The following is a 20552-nucleotide window of genomic DNA, read 5'->3' as shown; positions in this document are numbered from 1 at the left end:
CTGCGCCCTGCTCCCCTTGCACCCGGCTGGTGCAAGGGCCGGGGCACGGCACGGGGACACGGCACGGGGACACGGGTGCAGGGGACATGGGTGCAGGGGACACGGCACAGGGACACGGTGCAGGGGACACGGCATGGGGACACGGCACGGGGGACACGGGTGCAGGGGGCACGGCATGGGGACACGGCACGGGGGACACGGCGCAGGGGACACGGGTGCAGGGGACACGGCACGGGGACACGGCACGGGGACACGGGTGCAGGGGACACGGCGCAGGGGACATGGCACAGGGGACACGGCACGGGGACACGGCACGGGGTGCCTCCGAGGCCGCTCGCCCGCACCGGCCCCGGCAGCTTTCCGCGCTCGGAGGGTGGAGCTGCAAGCCGAGCGCGCGAGGTGCGACTCACGCGTCCGCCGGGAGGGCTTCGGCACGGCCTCCGGCTCCTTCCCAAGCGCTCGGCAGCCCGGCGAGCCCTCGCCTCGTCCGGAGGATGCGTCCCGCGTGCGTCCGACCTGGCGCTGCTGCTCCGGTTCCTCCTTCCCCGAGCCTGGCAGCAGAGAGAAACGGCCGGCAGCAGCAGGGCAGCTCGGGGGCAGGCGCCCCCCGGCCTTCCCCGCGCTGCGCCTTTGGGGGCAGGAGCAGCACCCCCTTTACCTCGAGCCGCCGGCCACGGCCGGGCTGGTCCGAGCCCCTCGCGCCGAGGCGGCGCTGGTTTCCCTCCGAGTGCTCTCTTGAGGCCACATCCTGCCACTGCAGCAGGCAGGGAGAGCCGAAGCACCGCGCGGGGCTCAGCACCGGCTCCAGCACCGCACAGAGCCAGGCAGGGCAGATTTTAGGAGTTTAAGCAGCTAAAAGTGCTGCCAAACCACGGCTAGAAGGCGCGAGCCAGCTTCTACCATCTCACTGCAGAGCACCAGGTGTGAGAAGACAAAGAAAAATGTCAAATGTGTTTATTTTATATATAAAAAAAATTTGTACAATTTTAGTTCCTCTATGAAAAAAAAAAATCAAAACTTCCTAACACTGCCGTAATGCTTCGATCCACTGCAAACTGTAAAAACAAGCTTTTTATATATTAAAAAACAATTTTACATTTTACAACTTTCTACACGCATGCACAAGGTCTCGGCTCTGCAAAGAAAACAAAACAAAACGAACAACAAAAAAAAAAAGCTTTATTCTTCTCAAACTCCAGGTGGGAACCCCCTCCCCTCGCCCCGGTCTACGCGTCCCGTGCCTCCCTCGCTGAAGTCTCTTTGCAACGAAACCCCCGACGCCGTCCCCGTCGCGGCGGGCGCCCGGGGGCCGGGGAGGAGCCCGGACCCTCCGCGAGCCGCGCTCGGCCCGACCGGACCCGGCTCCTCGAGCTTTGGCAGAGGCTGGAAGACGGGAAGAGGCACCAGAGACGCTCAGCGGCGGGGACCGGGCGCACCGGGGTGCGGAGCAGCCCCCGAAGCGCTGGGGAACCGGGCCGGGTTTGCACCGGGAGGGGCGTCAAGCGGAGTCACTCCGGCACCGCAGTGCTGGTGTAAACGAGACTGGAAGCTGGCTCGGAGCAGGACGCAGCCCGGCGCCCGCCGGCGGCCTTGGCCCGGCTCGGGGGAGCGGGAGGCCGGGGGTCCCGGTTGGAGACGAGCCCGGCGGCAGCCTGGCGAGGTAACGCAAGGGCGCGGCGAGGGGGCCGGCGACGGAGGGATCGTAAAGCCCCAGAAACCTGGAAACGGAGGCTCCTGGAAAAGGGAGGTTTGCTGGGAACCAGGAAAGGCAGCCGAGGGCAAGCGGAGCGCAGGTACCGACGGGGACGGACCTACGCGCGTAACTTCGGGCACGAGACACGGGGGGAAAGAAAGGGCGGGCAAAAGGGAAAGGATATTGTGCAAACGCAAAGAGAAGCGGAGCCGAGGGGCGACGGGGCGCGCGTAGGGGAGCCGAGGGGCGACGGCGGCAGGTCCCGAGGTCTCTGTCTGCAGGATTTCAGCCTGGGAAGAAAAGCATTCGGTGTCCAACAGCTTGTTAGAAGCATCACTCCGAACTGTCCAGAAAGAGGGTGAAGGAGGTGGTGGGCGGGGGGGGGGGGGGGGGGGGCGGTTAAAGACCCAGCCGGGCCGCGTCGAGCCGAACAGGAGCAATCGCACGAGCCCGGAGACACGACCGCGGCCGCGACGCCCCGGGCAAGGCGGCGTCGGTCTCCCCCCTCAGCCCGAAGTCACAACCCTTAATCAGTTCAGTGCTTAGAGTAAAAGGAAGTTTCCGAAACGCGAGTCGCAGTGACAAGACCTGGCCCTGCTCCTACGGCCGCGGCCCGGGAACCCGCAGAGCGGCAGCCCCGGGGCGGCAGCGCGGGCGCCGCCGGACAACGGCGCCGGCGCCGGGAGGGAACGACCCCGTGAGGTATTTGTGACCTTAACAAAAAAGCAAGGAAAGGCAAAAGCTTTTGCATTCACCCGGCTGAAAGCCGACACGAAGCAGACGCGCCGCGACCCCGCTCCGCCCCGCGAGCCCGGACCACGCGGGCCCCGCGGGGAGGCAGGTCCCGCCGGGACGAAACCGGCCGCACGAGGAAAGCGCCGCGGGAGCCGCTCTCTCGCCGGGGGTTTCAGTCCACGGCACGCGCGGGGACTCGGCGGGGAGGGAGGGGGTCTCGGCGGCCGCCGGGACGAGTCGCGGGATCGCTCCTGCTCGCCGCGGGCTGAGCCGAGGGGGGCAGGGGCGCGGGGTCCCGGCCGGGCGCAGCCCGCTCCTCCGCTGCCCCGTGCCCTCGGGTGCCGCTTCGGGCAGCGCCTGGTCCCGCCGGCCTGCCGCGTGCGCTTTCAGGAGCGGTCCGGCTCTGGCACGGAGGAGGCTGCTAAAGGAGGGCCCCGAATTCGGCTGCCGGAGGTCGAGGGGACTCCGAGGTCTCTCCCTTATCTGCGCTTGTGCCAGCACCCTGCAAACAGCTACTTTCCCCCCGCCCGCCCGCCCGCCCGCCCCAGGAATAAGGTGCTCAGCGCCGGCCCGCTTCGCCTCTCCGCACCTCCGTTCCCCCTTCCCCAGCTCTCGTGGGAAGCGTTAGCGCGGGCCGGGAGCGCTGCGGCCGCGCCAGCGCCCGCGCCCGCGAGCGTTCCCCGAGCCGCCGGCGGCAGTCCCGCCGGGGGAAGAAACCGCTGTTCCGCCCTGCTGACTCCGGGCACCGCTCCGGGCTCCCAGAGACATTTCGCGCGGCGAACCGCGGCTCCGGGCATACCTCACGCCGCGCCTCCGAACCTCCCGCAGCCACGGCGCCGAGAAGCCCCTGCGCCCGGGCGCGGCAGAAGTCGCCTCTTGCGAATCCTGCAACTCATCGCTTTCGCCAGCCCTTTCGGCGTTACGAGCGAGGCAGGAAAAGCAGGCTTTTGCTTCTACTCAGAGATGATTTTTTACGCCATTCTGGCAGCCGGCACGTGTCTGACATCCGCTTTAAGGCCCCTCTGCGCTGCGGGAATGGTGCAAAGAACCTCGTGCAAAGAGACCCTGGGAGCCGGGGTGGGAGTGGAGGACCTGGCTCGGGGCGGGCTGCTATTTACAGAAACACAGATCTCCTTAGAGAGCACACGCACAGCAGGCAAAACCATCACTTTAAAACAACTTCTTTTGCAAAAACCAGTCCTTCTCCTGCTTCTGTTAAAAGCCGAGCGTGGAGGCGCGAGGAGGACGCGTGTACAGCCAGGCTGTCGCTGGGAGCATCGCCAGTTCAGTTTCTTCCCCACCCGTGGGTCGGTCGGGGAGGTTTTCATAGCAGCCACAGACTGGAGAGGTGTTTGCAAAATACTCCAAAAGTCTCTATTATTAAAAACCAACCCTAGACACGGGGTGGTGCTTTAAGGCCAGAGACAGGACAGTTGCCAAGTAGAAAACAGGGAAGTGTAAAAGGTCCTTCAGACCCAACTGCACTTGAGGACGCTGGTGAAGAAAATCTAATGGAGAGTTAGCCCTTGAGTTATGGCACCAAAACATGCGGTCTCCTTTCTGGCCGTGACACTGTCCTTTGCTGGATGCACCTTCTGGGGGATTGCTACAAGGACCTGGGTTTTGGCGAGCACAGGGATGAGGAAGGAGGGACTCAGCCCACCGAAAGGCGGGTCAAGCCAAGACAGAGGGCTGGAGGGCGAGTGGTCACAGGCAGGTGACGGGGCCAAACACAGGCACTGCTTCCAGGTGGCTGCCACAGTTCTGCCCTCAAGCGGTGGCCTCCCCAGGCCCCAGCAGAGACAGGGAGGACAAGACGGAGAGATCTGGCTGCAGCAAGCCCAGCCTCGGCGAAGGGTGTCACCCCCAGCCCCTCTCCATCCCTCTTCAGTTCACACGGAGGTCTCAGACTGCAGCCTCATGACGAACTTGTGCGACTTGGGGTCCACAAACTCCTCCGAGAGCTTGAAGAAAGGGATCTTCTTAGTGCTCACCACGAGGCTGAAGTCCTGGCGCTTCAGCACAAAGACCACCCCATCCTTCAGGCCATTCGTCACCGGCTCCTCGCTGACCAGCGTCCACTGCTTGGCCAGCCAGCGGTCCTTGTGATACTGGATGGTTGGCCCGGCACTCAAGTACCTCTCCAGGAACGCCTGAAGGAAGGCAAGGATACGGAAATGTCACCTCAGCACGGCTCAGCCTTTTCCCCACCTTCTCAAGCTGCTAAGCAGGCCCCACTGGTAGAAGCATCCCTATGTGCCAGGTCCAGCAGCTGGGAACCAGGTTCCCATCACTGCACGTCACTCCCTTGGGGTTATACTCGTTTTTCCAGCTGTATACCGCAAACAAAGAGCCCCCACCCTTGTCCTCCATCTCTCTAACATGGCACTGTGGGACAAAAACCATCTAAAACCCCTGTTCTCCAGACCAGCTTGGCAGGCACCCAGACAAAGTTGGCGGCAGGGGATCAGTAAAGGAGAAGAGACCTGTTCTGCCTGCCTCCAGCTCCACTTGCCCCCGCGCACCTTGGGCGTCATGTCGTGGGTGATGCAGAACTCGAGGTGCTGCAGGATGCTCTCCATGGTGTGGTAGGGCTGCTGCTTGGTGGTGCGCAGGTACTTCTGCATGGCCCGGGCCATGGAGGCAAAAATCGCCTGGGCCGCCTCCCGCGGGTCCATGATCTCCCGCGGGTTCTTCTGGTCCTCCTCCTGCAACCGCTTGATGTGGGTGAAGGCCTCTTCCACGGCCACCACGAGCCTAGCAGGAGAAAGGCCGTGGCCTGCAGCTGCAGCAGGGCAGAGCCAGGCCACAGGCAGCAGATCCCCCCCATCCCCGGGGCCTCCAGCAGCCGGGGGGCAGGGGGGAGCTGCTCGTCGGCGTCCTGCCCCACAGCTAAGATGGCAGAGCCTCACGCCCCTACAGACTGCAAGAACCCGGTTTCAGCCCCCAGCGATTCTGCAGGGAGATCTGAACTGCCTGCAGCAAGCAGGCTCAGCAAGAACCGCCGCCGAGCGCGGGTCTCGGCGCCCCACCGCCCCAGGGCACCCCGCCTCCCGCCGGCGCTGTACCTGGCGCGCCGTTTCCGCACCCTGCGCTCGTGCTCTGCCTCCTCGTAGTAATACTCGTTGTGGCTGTTGTCGCGCCTCCGGGCGGCTGCGGCGATGACGGCCCGGGACTGGCCCGTGGAGTTGTTCATCGTGTTTTCTGGAGGCAGGCGGAGAGGTCAGAGAGCGGAGCCCGGAGCCCGCGGGATGCCCGACGCTCCTCCCGGCCCGGGGCCGGCCCCGCTCCGCGTCCGCGGCCACGACCGCGCGCTGCAGACGGGCCCGGAGCCGCGGGGGAGCCCGGCCCGAAGGCGGCGAAACACCGGGACGGGGGAGAGACAGAACGAGAGGAGAAGCCAAGGGAACAGGAGCTCACCCTCGCCGAGGGAATACACCTTAAACCCAGACATTTTCTTGGACAGGACGGATTTTGGCAGGTTGAGGAGGGCAGGGTTGTAGACTGGGAAATCGTGGTAATAGTTCTCCAGGATCCACACGGCTGCTCGCTGGATGCTGCGGGGAGACACGGCCGGGCGCGGGGAGGACACGGAGAGCAGGTTAGCACCGCGCCCGCAGCCGGGCCAGGACGAGAGGGAGGGAGGGACGGACGGACGGAGGGACGCTCCCGACGCAGAGCGGGCACAGACCCGCGCACCCACCCGCTGGGGATGCTCGCGTCCGCGCCGGGCCGCGCAGTGGAGGGCAGCAGCGCACGCGCGTGTGAACGCGCGCCCGGACGCGTGCACGGACGCCCGGACGCGCGCGCCCGGCGCCCCGCCGCCTCCCCGGAGCCCGCACCTGAGGTGGCCGACGTTGTAGAAGCGGCTGGCGCCGTCGGTGGAGCGCACGGCCTTGAGCGTGAACTGGGGCTGGAGCTGCCGCAGCTCCAGCAGCACCACGGCCAGGTAGTGCACGAAGAGCAGCGCGTCCACCAGCGACACGGCGTACTGCACGATGCCCTGGTAGTTGCGGTCCCGCGAGTCCAGGATGCGCACGCCGTAGAAGAGCCAGTAGGAGACGACGAGGAGGAAGACGAGCACCATGAGCAGCGCCCGGAAGACGAAGACGCGGGGGAAGAAGGCCTTGGGGCGCCGGAAGAAGAGAGCCCAGCTGCCCAGCAGGAGGATGAGGAGTTTGAAGGCCACCGAGATGAAGAGCCCCTCGCAGGGCGTCCCGCAGGGCTCCAGGTCCTCCCGCCACAGCAGCTGGGGCAGGAGCATGAAGGCGAGCGGGGTGAGGAAGGAGAGGAGCGCCAGGGCCCCGGCCAGCGAGACGCCCAGGTGCCGGGAGCAGTCCAGGTGCGCGCTGTCCTCCATGTCCTTGGTGATGCGCGTGATGTCATCGTGCGAGATGCTGTGCTCCGACGTGCCCGTCACCACCGTGGTGGTCTCGCCCCAGTTGTCGTCCTGGGGAGGCGGGGAGGGAAGGACGGGTTGGGCACGCCGAGGCCGCCCGACGGGACCGGCCGCGCCGCGAGCCGCCGGCCGCGCCGCGCCGGAGCCTCGCCCGCCCCGGCGCGAGCCACCGCCACCGCCGGCACCTCCCCTCGTCCAAACCTCTAAGCCCGGCGTGCTGCCTGGCGCCATCACCCCCATTCAGACGGCGGAAACCGCGGCCCAGAAGCAGACGGCGACTTGGCCGAGACCGTCTAGGAACTGCTCGGCAGAGCACGGGGCTCCCCGCCGCTCTCCGCCTCCCCGCTCCGCCGCGAATGCCACGCCGGCAGCGGCGGCGAGCGAAGCTTTGCAAGTGGAAAGCATCCTGTTTCCAGGCAAATCCTCTCATTAGCGGGGCCAGAGCGAACATGCCCGGCCGCAGCCCCAACACACCCTCGCCGCCGCCGCCGCCTCCGCACGGGCTGGCGCAGCCTCCTCCGGCGCGGCGTGGCGCGGCGCGGAGCAAAGCCGCGGACGGGCCCCGTTGCCCGGGCCCGCCGCGAGCTGCTCCCCGTGGGGGGCTCCTGGACGCCCCCTTCTATACCCTGCTTAAGTCCTCTCTTGTAAAACCTCTATTCCAAAGCGTTTCCACCTCGGGAGCCAACACCACAAGCCCAGGCTGGCGCGAGACCCCGGCAGCCCCGAGCCGAACGCGGCTCCCTTCCCGAAGGCGCTGGAGCGGCGGGAGGAGGGACGGGCCCCGGCCCCGGCCCCGCAGCATGGACGCCCGGACCCGCGGCAGGACGTGCCCGGCCCTCGGAGACCCCACGGGGGCCGGAGGCAGCGGAGCAGCTCCTCCGCCCCTGGAGACTGCCCGCGCCACCGAACGGCACGGCTTTCGGCAAGGAAGCCTCGCTCCGCTGCAACCGAGACGCTTCGCCAAACCCACCGGCTTGGGTTTTCACTAAAGCTAGAGAGGTGCCGAAATGAGCTATTTTGTTTCCTTCTGATGGAGGGAAAACGCAGAGTTTTGGCGGGGGGGACGACTGCTCTGCGGCCACCGGAAACGTCGCTACGACGCGGCCGCAAGTTCTGCCTTTGCTCCGTTTCATCCCGGCTTTTGCATTCGGTTTCGCAGCACTTTGGCGCTGCTGAAATGAAGCATTTCCATCTTAGGTGACTCACGGTTCCGAAAGTCGTTTCCCTCCCCCAGAATTTCTGCACGAAAGTTGGTATTTTCGCTCCAAATTGTAACAACAAAAATCAATCGGCAGCCTGGGGCTTTCCCGAGGGATGGGGGCGGACGAGGGGGTCCCGGCAAGGACACAAAGCGCAGGGAGGGAGCGGGGCCGAGCGTGCTGGGGAAGGGAAGACAGAAACCTTTTGTTTCTGTGGCTCGACTCGTCGCACGGAGGACGTGGCGTGGGAAAACCACAGGGTTTTTCCCACCACGGGGTCTGGCCCCGTGAGAATTTGCCCTCGGTGCGGCCGGAGACGGGCTGGGGGGACCGGGCAGCGGATCGCAGCGCCGCGGAGCCCGACGCAGTCTGGACCACGAAACCCGCCTGGGGTTGCAGCTCTAGCAGAGCCCGCGGAGGGAGGCGGCTCGGGAGCCTCTGCTCGACCAGCTGCACAAACCTGCTCGTCCGTCTGATCCTGCCGGGAGCCGGGCGGCTTGGCAGCGCCCAGCCCGCATCGCCCTGCAGGCATGGGGCGAGGAAGGGGAGCCCATCCCCGGCGAGCCCATCCCGAGGGCGTTCTCGGCCCCGGGCAGCCGGGCCGGGCCGGGCGGCGGGCAGGGAGCGGAGGGGCAGCCCGTGCCCACCCCGGCCCCGTCCAGCTGCGCCCCCGCCTCCCGCGCGCCCTGCCTCCGGGCGCCGAGGCAGCGCTCCGAGCCTGGCACCCGTCAGCCAGCCAAGGGCCAGTCCGACCGGCTCAACCGCTCCCGCGGGGCGAGCGGAGCGCGTCGGGAGCCCCCCCGCGCTCTGCCGACGGCTCCCGCCCTCGGCGGCATCCCCGGCGCCGGCCACGGCGGGGACCCGGCGCCCCGACGCAGCCTGGCTCCGTGCCGCCAAGCCGGCTCGTTTCACCCGCCCCCCTAAATCGGGCCAGAAAGCCTCGATCCTGCCGGGTAGCCAAAAGCTCAAAGCACAGGAGCCTCCGTGGCCGAGGCTGCGCGGGGCCCCGCGCTCCTGCCGGGGGGCCGGGAGCCGCCACCGGCGGGCGCTGGGTCGTGGGCGCGCTCCGGGTCGCGGCGCGCGGGAGCCTGGATTAAAGCAACCTGGGGGCTGCTCTAATTCACACCGCCGGCAGGGCCCGGCCCGGCGCCTTTCCCCAGCGTGAGGCAGAGGAGGAGCCGCTCCGTGCCGTGCCGTGCCGTGCCGTGCCACGCCGCTCCAGCCCCGCTCACCCGCTCGTCGCCCCGGGTCGACTCGTTGTCCAGCAAGGGCTCGCCCGGGGCTTGGATGGTCACCGACTTGTCCCCGCGGCTCCCGTCCCGGCTTTTCGAGCGGTGCCGATCCCGACGGTCCCTGGAAGGCGGAGGGAGAACAAGGATGAGCGCGGCAGGGAGGAGGGACCCCCGGGGCGAGGGGACCCCCGCCGCCGGGCGCCCCGCACCTCACCTGTGCTTGCGGGAGCTGCGGGAGTGCCCGGACTTGTAGGAATATCCCGAGTACTGCGACTCATTGTCCATGTTGTCGGAGCGCCGGCCCTTGTAGCGCTCCACGGTGACGGGCTGGGCTCTCCCCGGCCCGGGGACGGCGGCCGCGGCCTCCTTCAGCGCGGGCTTCTTCAGGCCGAGGGGCACCTTCAAGAAGTCGACCGTCACCTTGAGGGACTCTATTTTGACCGGCTGGCTGGGCTCGTCTCAGGAGAAAACGGTCCGCCCGGCTGCGGAGAGAGCCGGCAAGGGTCAGCGGCCCCGGGGGGGTCCGTCTCGCCCCCCGCGCGGAGCCGGGACCCCCGGGGCCGCGCCTGGCCCTTTTCCAGTTTAGCAGCAGCCCGGAGCTGGACCCAGGACTCCACCTCCCGCTTTTTCTCAGGATACTGTAAGATTAGGTTTTTACTGCATTATGCTAGGTGATTTATGCCTTAATTAATATCACGATCGTTACTTTAATTGCCAAGAGATTGCCTGCGGTGGGGGCCAAGTTAAAAAAAAAAAAATTACAGCTGAATAATTCAGCACAGGCAACATTTCAGGCCCGTTTAGGAGTCTCGGGGCTCTGTCAGGACAAGTTCCCCAGCGCGGAGATGGAATCTCGCCTCCCGCAGATCAGCGCGAGACTTTCGGCCGCTGCAAGGGAGCAGGATAAAAGGGCGCGAGCCAGACGGCGCCCGGGAGCGCAGCGCGGGATCCCCGCTCGGGCATCAGCCGGGGGAGGCCGCGGCGGCAGCGCCCGGGCTCCCAGCTGGCTCCGATGCAGCGCGGAGCAGGTCGGGGCTCGGCGGGGGCCCGTGGCCGCGTCTCCGCGCCGGAGGAGCCCCTCGTCCCGCCCTGCCCCGCCACCTCCGCCTCGGCTTTCCGGGCTCGCAGCCCTCCCGTGCAAGCGGCGCGCAGGACCCCCGGGGCGGGAGCTGGGAGCCCGAGTCCCAGCCCGGGGCCTCGGAGCCTGGGAAGCGGGAGGACGGACGGAGCTCGGCTCGTCCAGCTGCCCGGACGGAGAGGGGATGGGGCAGGGCCGTCGCGGGGGGGCTGCCCGGCCCCGACAGCTGCTGCAGCCCCTCTGCCCGTGCCCCAAGGGCGCCCCGAGGGGGTTTGGGGACCCAGAGCGCCCTGAACCCCACCGCTCAGGCAGCGCCAGCCCGGTGCACCGGGGGGGGGGGGGCTGAGCCAGCTGTGCTTGGGGGGGCCGGAGCCAAGTTACCAAGGAAATGCCATTTCGGCCAAATAAAACCAAACGTCTTTCGGCCTCTTTTCCGAGGTCTCCGGGGGGGGGGGGGGGGAAGGGGGGAGAATGGGGTCGAGGCGGGAAAAGGGAGGGGGGGACACGACGCTTTTGTCCCCGATGCTGGATTCTGGCACATTTATCGCTATGGAAACAAAAGCCCCCCCACGCCGGTCGCCTAGGAGATGGCAGCAGCGCCGGGAGCTCGCATCCCGGCGGCCCGCGCGGCCGGCGATGGGGGAAGGGGGCCGGAGCCCCCCCCCCCCCCACCGCCGCTCCCCAGACCCCTGCCCCTCCTGGCAGCCCCCCTCTTCCCCGCTTTGTTTGCGGGAAGGATCGGGTTTCTGCCGGGAACAATGCGGCGGCGGCGGCCGGGCCGCGCCGGGCGCTGCGCCCCCTCCCCATCCCCGCGCGGGGGGCCGCGGCCGGGCTCCTTCCCCGGCCCTATTCATTAGCGCCATTAGGAGATTTACACCCGGGTCGCGCTCCCGCTGCTCGCTTCCCAAGGGCCGCGCGCCTCGGAGACGCGCTGCCGGCCCGGGAGCCCGGCGCGGGGCCCGTTCCCACGGGCGCGGGGCTCACCGCGGCGCTGGCGGGCGCCGTCCCCCCCGCCCCGGCCGATCAGCCGCCGAGGCGCCGGGGGCATCCCGAGCGGGCGAGGGGGCCGGCGGGCGGGCGCGCTCCGGGGCTCCGCGGGGCGGCTAGGGGAAACCCAGAGAGAGAAGTGAAGCAGGGCGGGCGGTTCCCGCGCAGCGAGGCGGCTCTGCCCGAGCCCGAGCCCGGCACGGGACAACCCCGCGTGCCTCGGGTGCTCCCTTTGGGAGAAACGCTAAAAACGCGCAGTCCTGCCCCTTCCGAAGGGCACTCGGAGGTAGGCCCACGCAACCCCCCCACCCACCGGCTGCTTCTGGGCCCTCCCGGCGTGCGGAGGAGGATGCCGAGGGCTTCCGGAGCGGAGCCCAGGGCGAGGAGCGTTTCGGAGCGGCACGCGGCTCCTGCAAAGCGTTTTGCGCCCAGACCCGAGCCCCCAGCGGGGGCAGCCCGGAGGAGCCCTCGTGCACCGTGGAGCCAAGCCGCTGCCGCCCGCCCGCCCCATCCGAACCAGCGGCGCCTCGTGCCCGGGAGCCGATCCACGGGCCGAAATCAGCAGAGGGTTTTCCGAAGCATCCCCCTGATCTAAGGGACTGAACCCCTCCAGGAGCCCCAGGACCGCACGCTCCTCGGCCACCAACACCCGCACATCGAGCCCTTCCTTCCAGCGGCAGCCCAGGCTGGGGCTGCAAAGGCGCCGCGGCCGCGAGCCGCGTCCTGGGGCTGTTCAGCTCGCAGGCGAAGGCACAGCCAGGCTCCCAGCAGGAGCTGGGAGAGGAAGCCCGATCCCGCAGACGGCAAACGAAGCACGCGCTCCTAACGGGAGCGGGAGCCTAGCTATGGGAACAGCTTCCGTAAGGAGGCGGCAGCAGGTCCGGGCCCGTCAACCGCAACCTGACGCGTTTCTAGGACAGATTTTGGACCAAGCAGAGGTTACGGGCTCTCACCGCAGAGGTTTTAAAGACTTACTCAGGTCCTGGCAACCTGGCTGTGATCTACGGATAAGCCACGGGCGACCTCGGCACCAGGAGCCGGGATCGGCTCCAGGCCCGGCACCAGAAGAGGATCAGCCCCTTTGCCGGAGCCATCCCTTCGCCCAGCTCAGCCCTGCACAAAAGCAGCTCAACTTTCTCGGGCAAGTGGACCAAAGGCAGCCACTCGGGCGGGGGGAGGAATACCCAAACCATCAGCTTTGCGAGGTCCGTTTGTAAACAAAGCTGCCAGCTGGCACGTTCCTGGGGGTGGGAACTCTTCCTTCTCCTGCATCTAACGCAGCCCCGGCTGCTTTCCCATCGCAAGCCCCCGGCTCCAGCAGCGCACCAGCTTTCACGGGGGCGCAGCGCCGAGCCGAGCGCCGCCCGGCAGAGCAGCGCCGGGGCTGGCGAGACGACGGGCCGGGCCCCCGCCCAGGAGGCTCTCCCAGCTCCTTTGGGCAATTTGCAAATTCCCCCAAAGAAGGTGAGGGCACCTGCTGGATTCCTTCAGTTTGCTCCAAGTACAAAGTACAGCATTTCTCACGGCTGCCGGAGGAGCAACAGGCTTGGCAGCACTGTCAGGGAAGAAAAGGATTTTTTTTTTTAATATATAAGTTTGCCTAGGAGAATGAGGAAAGCCAGCTGAGCAGCACAAGGGCTCAGGTGGAGGATCTAGCAATGGATGCTTCATTTCCAGGAGAACAGACTTCGCGTTATCCAGCATCTTCAAGCCAGCAGAGGAAAAGGAGCAACTGCCAATGGCTGCGAGCAAGAGCCAGACACATGCAAATGAGGAAGAAAACTCACATTTTTAATGGCAAGGTGATTAACCATTAGAACAAGCTCCCCAGGGGAGGAGAGGATTTGCCATCTCAAGTCCAGACTGGATGGCTTTTTGGGATGACGCTACTGCACATTACAGGGTTCAAAGCAGAGGGAACCAGACTGGGGCTCCTGGGCCCACATCACGCAGGCGGTCATAAAAAAAGATGCCATTTTCTCTCCCAGCCTTTGAATCTCTGAGTCTCAAACATTAACTACTGTTTGTATTAAGATGCTCAAGAAGGATCCAAGTGTTTCTACACAAGAAAGCTTCCTCATTTCAAACAGCTCCAGGGAAAATCGCAAGAAGGAAATCGACTCCTCCGCTCGCCCGGCGGGACCCTGCCGCGCACTCCTCGGACGGGACCGCGCAAAGCCGAATCGTATCACACTGGCTGTTCCCACCTCGCTTTGGCGATGAAATTATTTACGTGCTTGCAAGAGCCAGACAGGACGTTCGCTGCAGGAGCGGGCAGACCTCACCGAGCTCGGCAGCCAAGCGAGACCTCCTTCCCGTCCTGCTGACGACGATCTGAACCAAACGCGCGCTCTTTGCACCGGAGCAGATCGGAGAGTCTCCCCTTGCTCCCGCGCAAGGGCTCGCCCGGAGGGGCTACGGCCCTGGCCCGAGGCTACCACGCGGCTCCAGCTGTTTCCTGAACGGCTGTACGGCTGCGCCTCCGCATTAGCAGGAAAAGGAGCGTAACCAGCTCTGGAAGCTGCCCGGCACCCTGCGCACCGCCACGCAGGTGCTTCCCTGGAAAGGAAGGAGGCCGGTTTAATCGGCCGCCTTACAGGCGGCGCACGCGAGCGCGTCGCGCCCCGGCGCTGAGGCGTGCCCGTGATTTACGCCACTGCTGCTCTTCTTAGAGCATCTGTAAATCTAACTCAATTAAACAGATATCAGAGTTAAAAATCTCGATGCTCTACCGTGGTTATAAAAGGGGTGCGAGCGCGAGGCCGCGGTGCACACCTGCGAGCCTCGGGAAGGAGCGCGGGCAACGCCGCGGCGGCGTCCTCGGGGAGACGGGGCGGCCGGCGGCCCCCCGGCCGCGGCGCTGCCGGCAGCTCCTCGCGGGCCCCCCGCGGAGGACGGCGGCCGCAGGAGCCGCCCAGCCCGTCCGCCGGCCCTCTCCGGGTGAGGGAGCTGCCTGCAAAGCCGCTTCCCCCTCGCACCGAGACGCGGCACGCTTTACCCGAGGTTCAGGGGAAACAGATCCAGCACCGGCACCGCAATGCTCCGGCGTTGCCGCAGCTGCAATCCCCGGGAGGAAGACGCGAGCTGCCACGCTGGAGATCTCCGGTCCATTAACCCAGGGGCTGGCGGCGGCGGCCAGACCAGATGCTCCGGAGGGACGCGAAAAAGCCCCATGGGAAACCCGAGAGGGTTAATCCAGCTCCCCCATGAGGTCTCATTCTGATCTCAAATTGCTCAGCGTTAGCTCAGATGCAGACGGCTTAATATCCCTTCCAAACTGTCAGCTTTAATTACGGTCGCTCGGGAGTGTTACAATATCCACAGGAACGTCCAGTGCCTCTGCGGGTCCGGCTGAGCGCTCGGTCCCCACCGCTCTCCTCTGGCAAGTTCAACTGTGCAACTGTGTGAAAAAAACACCCTCTCACCCAGCACCTGAATCTCGCTTTGTGTCTGGCACTACAGGAGCCAAAGAAGTTGCAGCTGCCTTGGGCGGCAGGGATGCACTAGCTCCCTCTGCACAGGTAAAAATGATTGCGCCAGATCTGGAACCTGGAGTGGGGGGGAGAAAATGGACAAACCCCATGAATTTGCATGAGAACGGCTCAATGCAAAGAGAAAGCTATTTGCATTGCAAAACGTGACAGCGCCAAGGGATACTAACTGCGGAGCTACGCCCCGCCGGCCGCTTACCTGCTCCGTTTCGCCCTCCGCTTCCCGAATGCCAGAGCCCTGGGGGGAGCTCAGCTCACCAGCCCTTGGCAAAAGCACCGCCTCCAGGCAGGGGAGCAGGGCACTAAGTGACAAACCTGAGGTCACAGCGTGGGTGGCAGAGGAGCACCCACGCTCCCAAGCCCTGAGCCGCCTGCCTCGCGTTCGAGGTCCGTGGTGCTCAGCCACGAGCGTCCGAGCAGCACCGCAGGGCGCTTGGACAGAGCGACCAGAGGGAACACTCGTGGGTCTGCGTTGCCACGCGACCAACTTTTTGGGTCATTTCTTTCATTTTAATACATTCTCCAAGAGCATCATCAGAAGCTCCTCCCTGGAAGTGCTGCACAAACACCACAAAAGGCCAGTTCCTACCCTAAACTCACCCCTGCAGAGTAAACTTCTACCGCACCTTCAGATCTATTCTACTTCCCCTCAATCAGCTCCAGGTGCCTATTACTTAACACTACTAAATCCTGCAAGGCTCTGGTGGGCAGACAGAATTAGCCACATCTTCCAGCCTGGAAAGGCAGCGCCAAGATGGGATCTGTCTGGAGCCAAACAGCTGGGGAGCGACGGAGCAGGATGGACCCTCGGCATGGCAAACCCCGGGTGCTGCACAGGACGAGGTGACACCACGAGCCGGTGCCCCTCTCTCCCTCCAAACACAGCCAGAGCAGGCGCAGGCAGCAGCAGCTGGGATTTTGGGTTGGATTGGGACAAATTCAACTGCCCTGAGCTCACCCACCGAGCATCTTCCTAAGGCGAGGGGCACGAAGCTGTGCGCAGCCCAGCCCCTCTTGCAGGCGATAAAGCAAACGTCCTCCGAGGATGGGGGGCTCGAGAGGAAACCCCCGCTTGCAGCCTGCCCTGCAGGAAGCTGCGCTGCGGCCGGGCGCCTTCCACGACGCCGGCCTGGACGTCCACCAGGCCTGAGCGCTTGCTGCCTCCTCGATCCCAGCATTTGCACGGATGCAGAAGCATCCGGGCAAGGACAGCAAAGCCCTCATTTCGCACACAGACTGCACGGCTTCTCCGAGCATCCCCGCCGGACAACAAAGCCGTAGAGCATCTGCCAGCCATGCCAGCTCTTCAAAAACAGAACCAAAACCTAAAATTCAGCTCACACCGAAGAGCTGGGGCCTGGCTGAACGAACGCTGGGTCGGGGAGGTGGACTCGCTGCCTTCCCACGTCCCCTCCGGCCCTACTGTCTGCGATCTGATAAAAGCAAGAAACCACAGTTTATCATTCGAACGGCTGAAGCGCACCGAACAGCGGGCAAACATCACGCAAGCCGCACCAGAAACCCCCTCCCCGGGGCGCCCTCCTCTCTCCCCCTTCCACGCAGCAAAACCCCGGGATGAAGGAGCTTCCCTTGCAGGGGCTCCCGGGCCGGGACAGGCACCTGGCAGCCCACCACCGCCGGGGCCCGAAGCGCCGAGCAAGCCCCTGCCTCGAACCCGCGACGCGCGCTGCGACCAGACGCCGCTGCGAGCGGCCGAACCGCCTTCGCCCGGCCCAGCGCCCTATCTGGGCGTTTTGATCATCCTTGCAGCACACGACCAATATCCCAGGAAAGCTCCCTGGTCCCCGCTTGCACCAGAGCCCGCCTGGGGACAGGGGAGGCCCAGGGCTGCGCCGAGCCCATGGAGAAACACCAGGTAGTGGGGAGAAGGCAGCACACGGTGGAAGCGACCCGGCTGAGCACAGGAACACAGGACACGACGCGTTGCCCCGAGACAGTCCCAGTCCCATGGGGCAGGAGGCAGCAGCAGCGCGAAGGCACCGCGAGCCCCAGCAGGGACCGACTTGGGGTTCGATGTCGCCAAGGAAAGCGGGCTCGCCCCCAAACCGCAGGGTGGGGGCGAGGTTTATTCGGGAGAGCACTCGGCGCGGGACGCAAAGCAGCGCTCCAGCTGAAGCCTGGACCTTCTCAGCTGCCGGACCCCCGCCTTTCCCGTGCTCCGCGGAAAAGTAAAAGGCCCCAGGGCCATGGCAAGCCGCAGGCCAGCGACGAAGGCGAGAGGCACCCCATGGCCCAAGAGCTAGGCGAGGAGCCATCTCCGGCTCCAATAAAGTCATCTAATTAAATCAGCGGGTCCAGTCCTGAGCTCCCCCGAAAACAAAGCCAGCCTAAATACCCAGGAGAAGCAGGGGGTGCAGAGAGCTCGCCTGCCGCAGAGCCCCGCTCGCGCCCAGTGCAACTCTGAATATCTGTGATTAAGCAACGGCCATCCCCAGAGGCTCCGTGGAGACAATATTTAATTCTTTTCTCTCTCTTTTTTTTTAAGCCTCTGCCTCAGTTACTACAGCAAGGCCTGCAGGGGGAACAGGCTCAAAAAGGCTTCTCACCCCAGACAGGGCACCAGGGCCCGTGCTCGCGCTCCCGGTGCGGAGCCGTGCCATGACAGCGCCGAGATAAACCGGGTCGGAATCCGGCCCTGTATCTTGAAGGTGAAGGTGCCGGCAGCGAGAGGCGCGGCAGGCAGATCCTGCCGCACAGGTACCGCGGACCTGGCGGTGGCACCGGCCGCTTCCACCTCCCCATCCCTGTCCTGGGGCAGGGCAGAGACCCCGCGGGCAGCCTAAGCCAGGACGGGAGCCCCGCGAGCGCCCGCGGCGCTCCGCCGCCCCGAGCCGGGCAGCGGGCACGGGAGGAGGCAGGAAGCTCGGTGTTTCGCCGTGGGAATTCTCCCTTGCTCCGAGCAGCTCCCTTTGCCCGGGCCGGGCACAAAGGGCTGGCGCCCAGGGCGGGCCGGGGGACGCGGGCTGCTGCGGGGCGGTCAGGTCAGCGCCAGCGGAAACACGCTCCCTGCGGAGCGGGAGGGCCGCGGGCCCCCGGGCCGGGCTGCAAGCAGCCGGGGGGCAGCGGCCGCTGCGCCTGGCTGCGGGGAGCCCCCCGGGGGCAGCAAGGCCGCGCCAGGGGGAGGAAGCACCGCGCCCGGAGCGGGGCCGTCTGCGGGCGCATCCCCCTGCGTAGGGCCGCCCCCCAGCCAGGGCCCCGGGCCGGGCGGGCACCGGGCAGGGAGCCCCGCACCCGCATCTCCCCCCCCCCCGCCGCGGAGCGGGGCCGCGGGGGAGCCCCGGCCCTGCCCGGGGGCGCCGAGCAGCGCCGCCGCCGCTCCCCGCCTGGCCGCCGTCCCAGGAAAGTCCCCGGCTTCCCAGGCCCTTTCCTGCCGCGCCGGGCCCGCTCCGCCCCGGCCCCGCCGCACTCACCATCGCCGCCGGTCTCCGCGCCGCCGCTCCGCGTTTGCACCTTTGTGCGCGTCCCCCCCTCCCCGCCCGCCCCGCAGCGCACCGAGCGGCACGAAATCCCGGGGGTGGCGAGGAGGAGGCGGAAACCGCGATCCCAGCGGAGCGGAGCGGAGCGGAGCGGCCGCCGCCGTGCGCCCGGCCCCGCCGCGCCCCGGGCCGCCCCGGCCGCGCAGCTCCCGCCCCGCCGGCGGCCCCGCGCCGCCGCCGCCGCCCCCCGCCCGCGCCGCCGCTGTTCCCGGCCGCCCCCCCCGCGCCCGCCCATTGTCTCCGCTCCGCGCTCGCGGCGCCCCTTAAAGGGGCGGGAGCCCCATTGTCCGCGGCCGCCGCCCCGGGCCGCCGCCACCGCGCAGCTCCCGCCGCTTCTCCCAGCTCCTCGCCCGCCCCGGGGCCTCGCTGCGGCCGCTGCAGGCCCTGCTGCCGGAGGGGGACACGGCGGCTCCCGGGGGGCTCCCGGGCAGGCCTAACCCCCCTCCCCACACCCCGGTCTCTCTGGGGGGCGCACGGCAAGGCTGGCACCCGCCCCACCGCTGGCACCCGGTGGTCGCTGGGCTGGAGCCTGAAACAGGGTCCCCCCCTCCCCAGGGACCCTCGGCTCCACCCGGAGCCCTTTGCGCCGGGGCTGGGCCCCACGGGGCAGGCGCGCTCTTCCCCCGCGCCGAAGCAGCGGCCGTCGCTGCGGATCCAGCACCGTGCAGCCCTTCCAAAGGGGCGTCCCTTCGGGTGGCAGAGGGCCCGGCCCTGCCCTCGAGCTGCCGGGGCGCAGGAGCTGGTGCTCGGGAGCGCTCCCTGCCCTGCGGCTCCGCACGAGGCTGGGCCTTTGGGCAGGCTCCGCCGCCCCGTGAGCCAGGGGCCAGCTCGGGCCACGCTCCTGCCTCGCCGGACGGGATGCTCAGCAGGAACGCCCGGAAGACCCCAGCCCATTTCTAGCAAGACCAAGCGTCGCAGGGCTGAGGGACGGATGCGCTCAGCTTTGACGGGATGAGGACTGAGAGGCGAGGGCTGCGGAGGGCACTGCAGGGCTGCAGCCCCACGCTCACTGCTGAGGACGAGTCCCGGGGAAAGGACGAGAAGCTCTTCCGCATGGCAGGGGAGCGTGGGGAAGGGTGCGTCCAGGGCTGCTCCCTCCACCCGAAGTGGGGGCCCCTTATGGAGGGCTCCGGGCCCAGCAGCTGCACGGCTGCTCCCCCTGCTTGCTCAGCGGGGCCGGCTCCTGCTCGAGCTCTTCCCAGCCGTTTGCACCCTGCGGCAGCACGGTGGTCTCGCCCGCTGCTCCCCAAGGGGGGCCCAGCACCCCCTACCCGCTCCAAAAGGGGGAACAAAGGGGTGCCCAGCACCGGCCCCCGCAAGCCGCGGGGGCGAAGGGATAGCTCAGTGCCCCGGCCTGCAGGAGGGAGGCAGAGGGTTTCCCACCGCTGCGCTGCGCTGCGCTGCGGAGACGCGGCACCGTGCGACCGCGCAGCGCCCGCGGAGGGAGGGAGGGAGGGAGGGGGGCGCGCCGCCTGCCCGGAACAGCCGGCCCCGCCGCCCGGCGCTTTATATCAATGAGCCAGGGTGGGAAAAGGCCGGGGCCCGCCCCTCCGCGCTGGCCAATGGCGTGCGGCGCTCCCCTCCGGGCGCTCGCCATTGGTGGGATTTAAATGGATTGTTTTCTCTTAAAGGGGAGGAGGTCTTGAAGGTGGAAGAGAGCGATGGGGAGAGCGCGGCGTTGTTGTCTCACCTGAGCCCCAGCACAGCTCAGCCTGTGAGTTTGTGCTCCATCCAGGGTCCCCATCCCAGCCCCTTCCCTCCCCCATCTGGGGTCCCCATCCCCTCCCCTCCAGCAGGCACCCCAACACGCAGAGGTGCTGGGTGCCTGATGTCCAGCAACGTCCTCTCTGCGGTATCCAGGAATGCATGGTCCAAGCATGGCCTTCGGTCACTCCCACCACGTGTCCTGGGCCAGGAGCCAGCCTGGCTCAGCCAAGCTCAACAAGAGCTGCCCGGCTCAGCTCTTGACCAGGCTTGGGGATTAGGGAGGAAAATGGCAGCCAGGGCTGTAAGCTGGAGGACAAAGCTTGGAGCACCTCAATAGGGACCCACTGGCCCTGGCCTGCTTGTCCCTCCTCTCTTCACGAGGATCTTGGCTCTCATGGAGGAGCGCAACTTAGAGCTGTCACTGCGGCTCCTGTCCCGTCTCAGCCAGTGACGTTTATTCTACCCAGCTTTTTCCTACCTCTCAGCAGGGCCCGACGCTGTGATTGTCACTGGGAAGCCCAGCTCCAGCCTGTT

At 66.9% G+C, this 20552-nt stretch overlaps 1 protein-coding gene across 4 annotated transcripts; it reads right to left on the bottom strand.

Annotated features, from left to right (window-relative positions):
• Window positions 1-794: 794 nt before the first annotated feature.
• Window positions 795-18433, bottom strand: VANGL2 (VANGL planar cell polarity protein 2). Of its 4 annotated transcripts, none has more exons than XR_009961026.1 (9): window positions 18246-18433; window positions 9473-9740; window positions 9259-9379; window positions 6271-6878; window positions 5849-5985; window positions 5497-5632; window positions 4954-5185; window positions 3228-4581; window positions 795-907 (listed from the first exon to the last, which is right to left on the bottom strand). XR_009961026.1 is itself a non-coding variant. In XM_062597921.1 (8 exons), exons 2-8 carry the CDS (start codon window positions 9541-9543, stop codon window positions 4321-4323), a joined length of 1566 nt encoding a protein of 521 aa, XP_062453905.1. In that variant the 5' UTR covers window positions 9544-9740; window positions 18246-18433; the 3' UTR covers window positions 2987-4320. The 4 variants fall into 4 exon arrangements, 2 of the variants coding, with proteins under 2 accessions (XP_062453905.1, XP_062453906.1); XR_009961025.1 differs by lacking the exon at window positions 795-907 and adding an exon at window positions 940-1983; XM_062597921.1 differs by lacking the exon at window positions 795-907 and having other exon boundaries at window positions 2987-4581.
• Window positions 18434-20552: the final 2119 nt, after the last annotated feature.

This window comes from Rhea pennata, chromosome 31 (assembly GCF_028389875.1).
Source record: "Rhea pennata isolate bPtePen1 chromosome 31, bPtePen1.pri, whole genome shotgun sequence".
NCBI lineage: Eukaryota > Metazoa > Chordata > Aves > Rheiformes > Rheidae > Rhea > Rhea pennata.
This window is presented reverse-complemented; position numbering and strand designations above follow the sequence as displayed.

Coding starts and splice junctions, on each gene's coding strand:
- VANGL2 (XM_062597921.1), bottom strand. CDS start 9,543: ATGGACAATGAGTCGCAGTACTCGGGATATTCCTACAAGTCCGGGCAC. Junction 9,380..9,472: donor CGCAGCTCCCGCAAGCACAG/GTGAGGTGCGGG, acceptor TCCGCCTTCCAG/GGACCGTCGGGATCGGCACC. Junction 6,879..9,258: donor CGACCCGGGGCGACGAGCGG/GTGAGCGGGGCT, acceptor CCGCCTCCCCAG/GACGACAACTGGGGCGAGAC.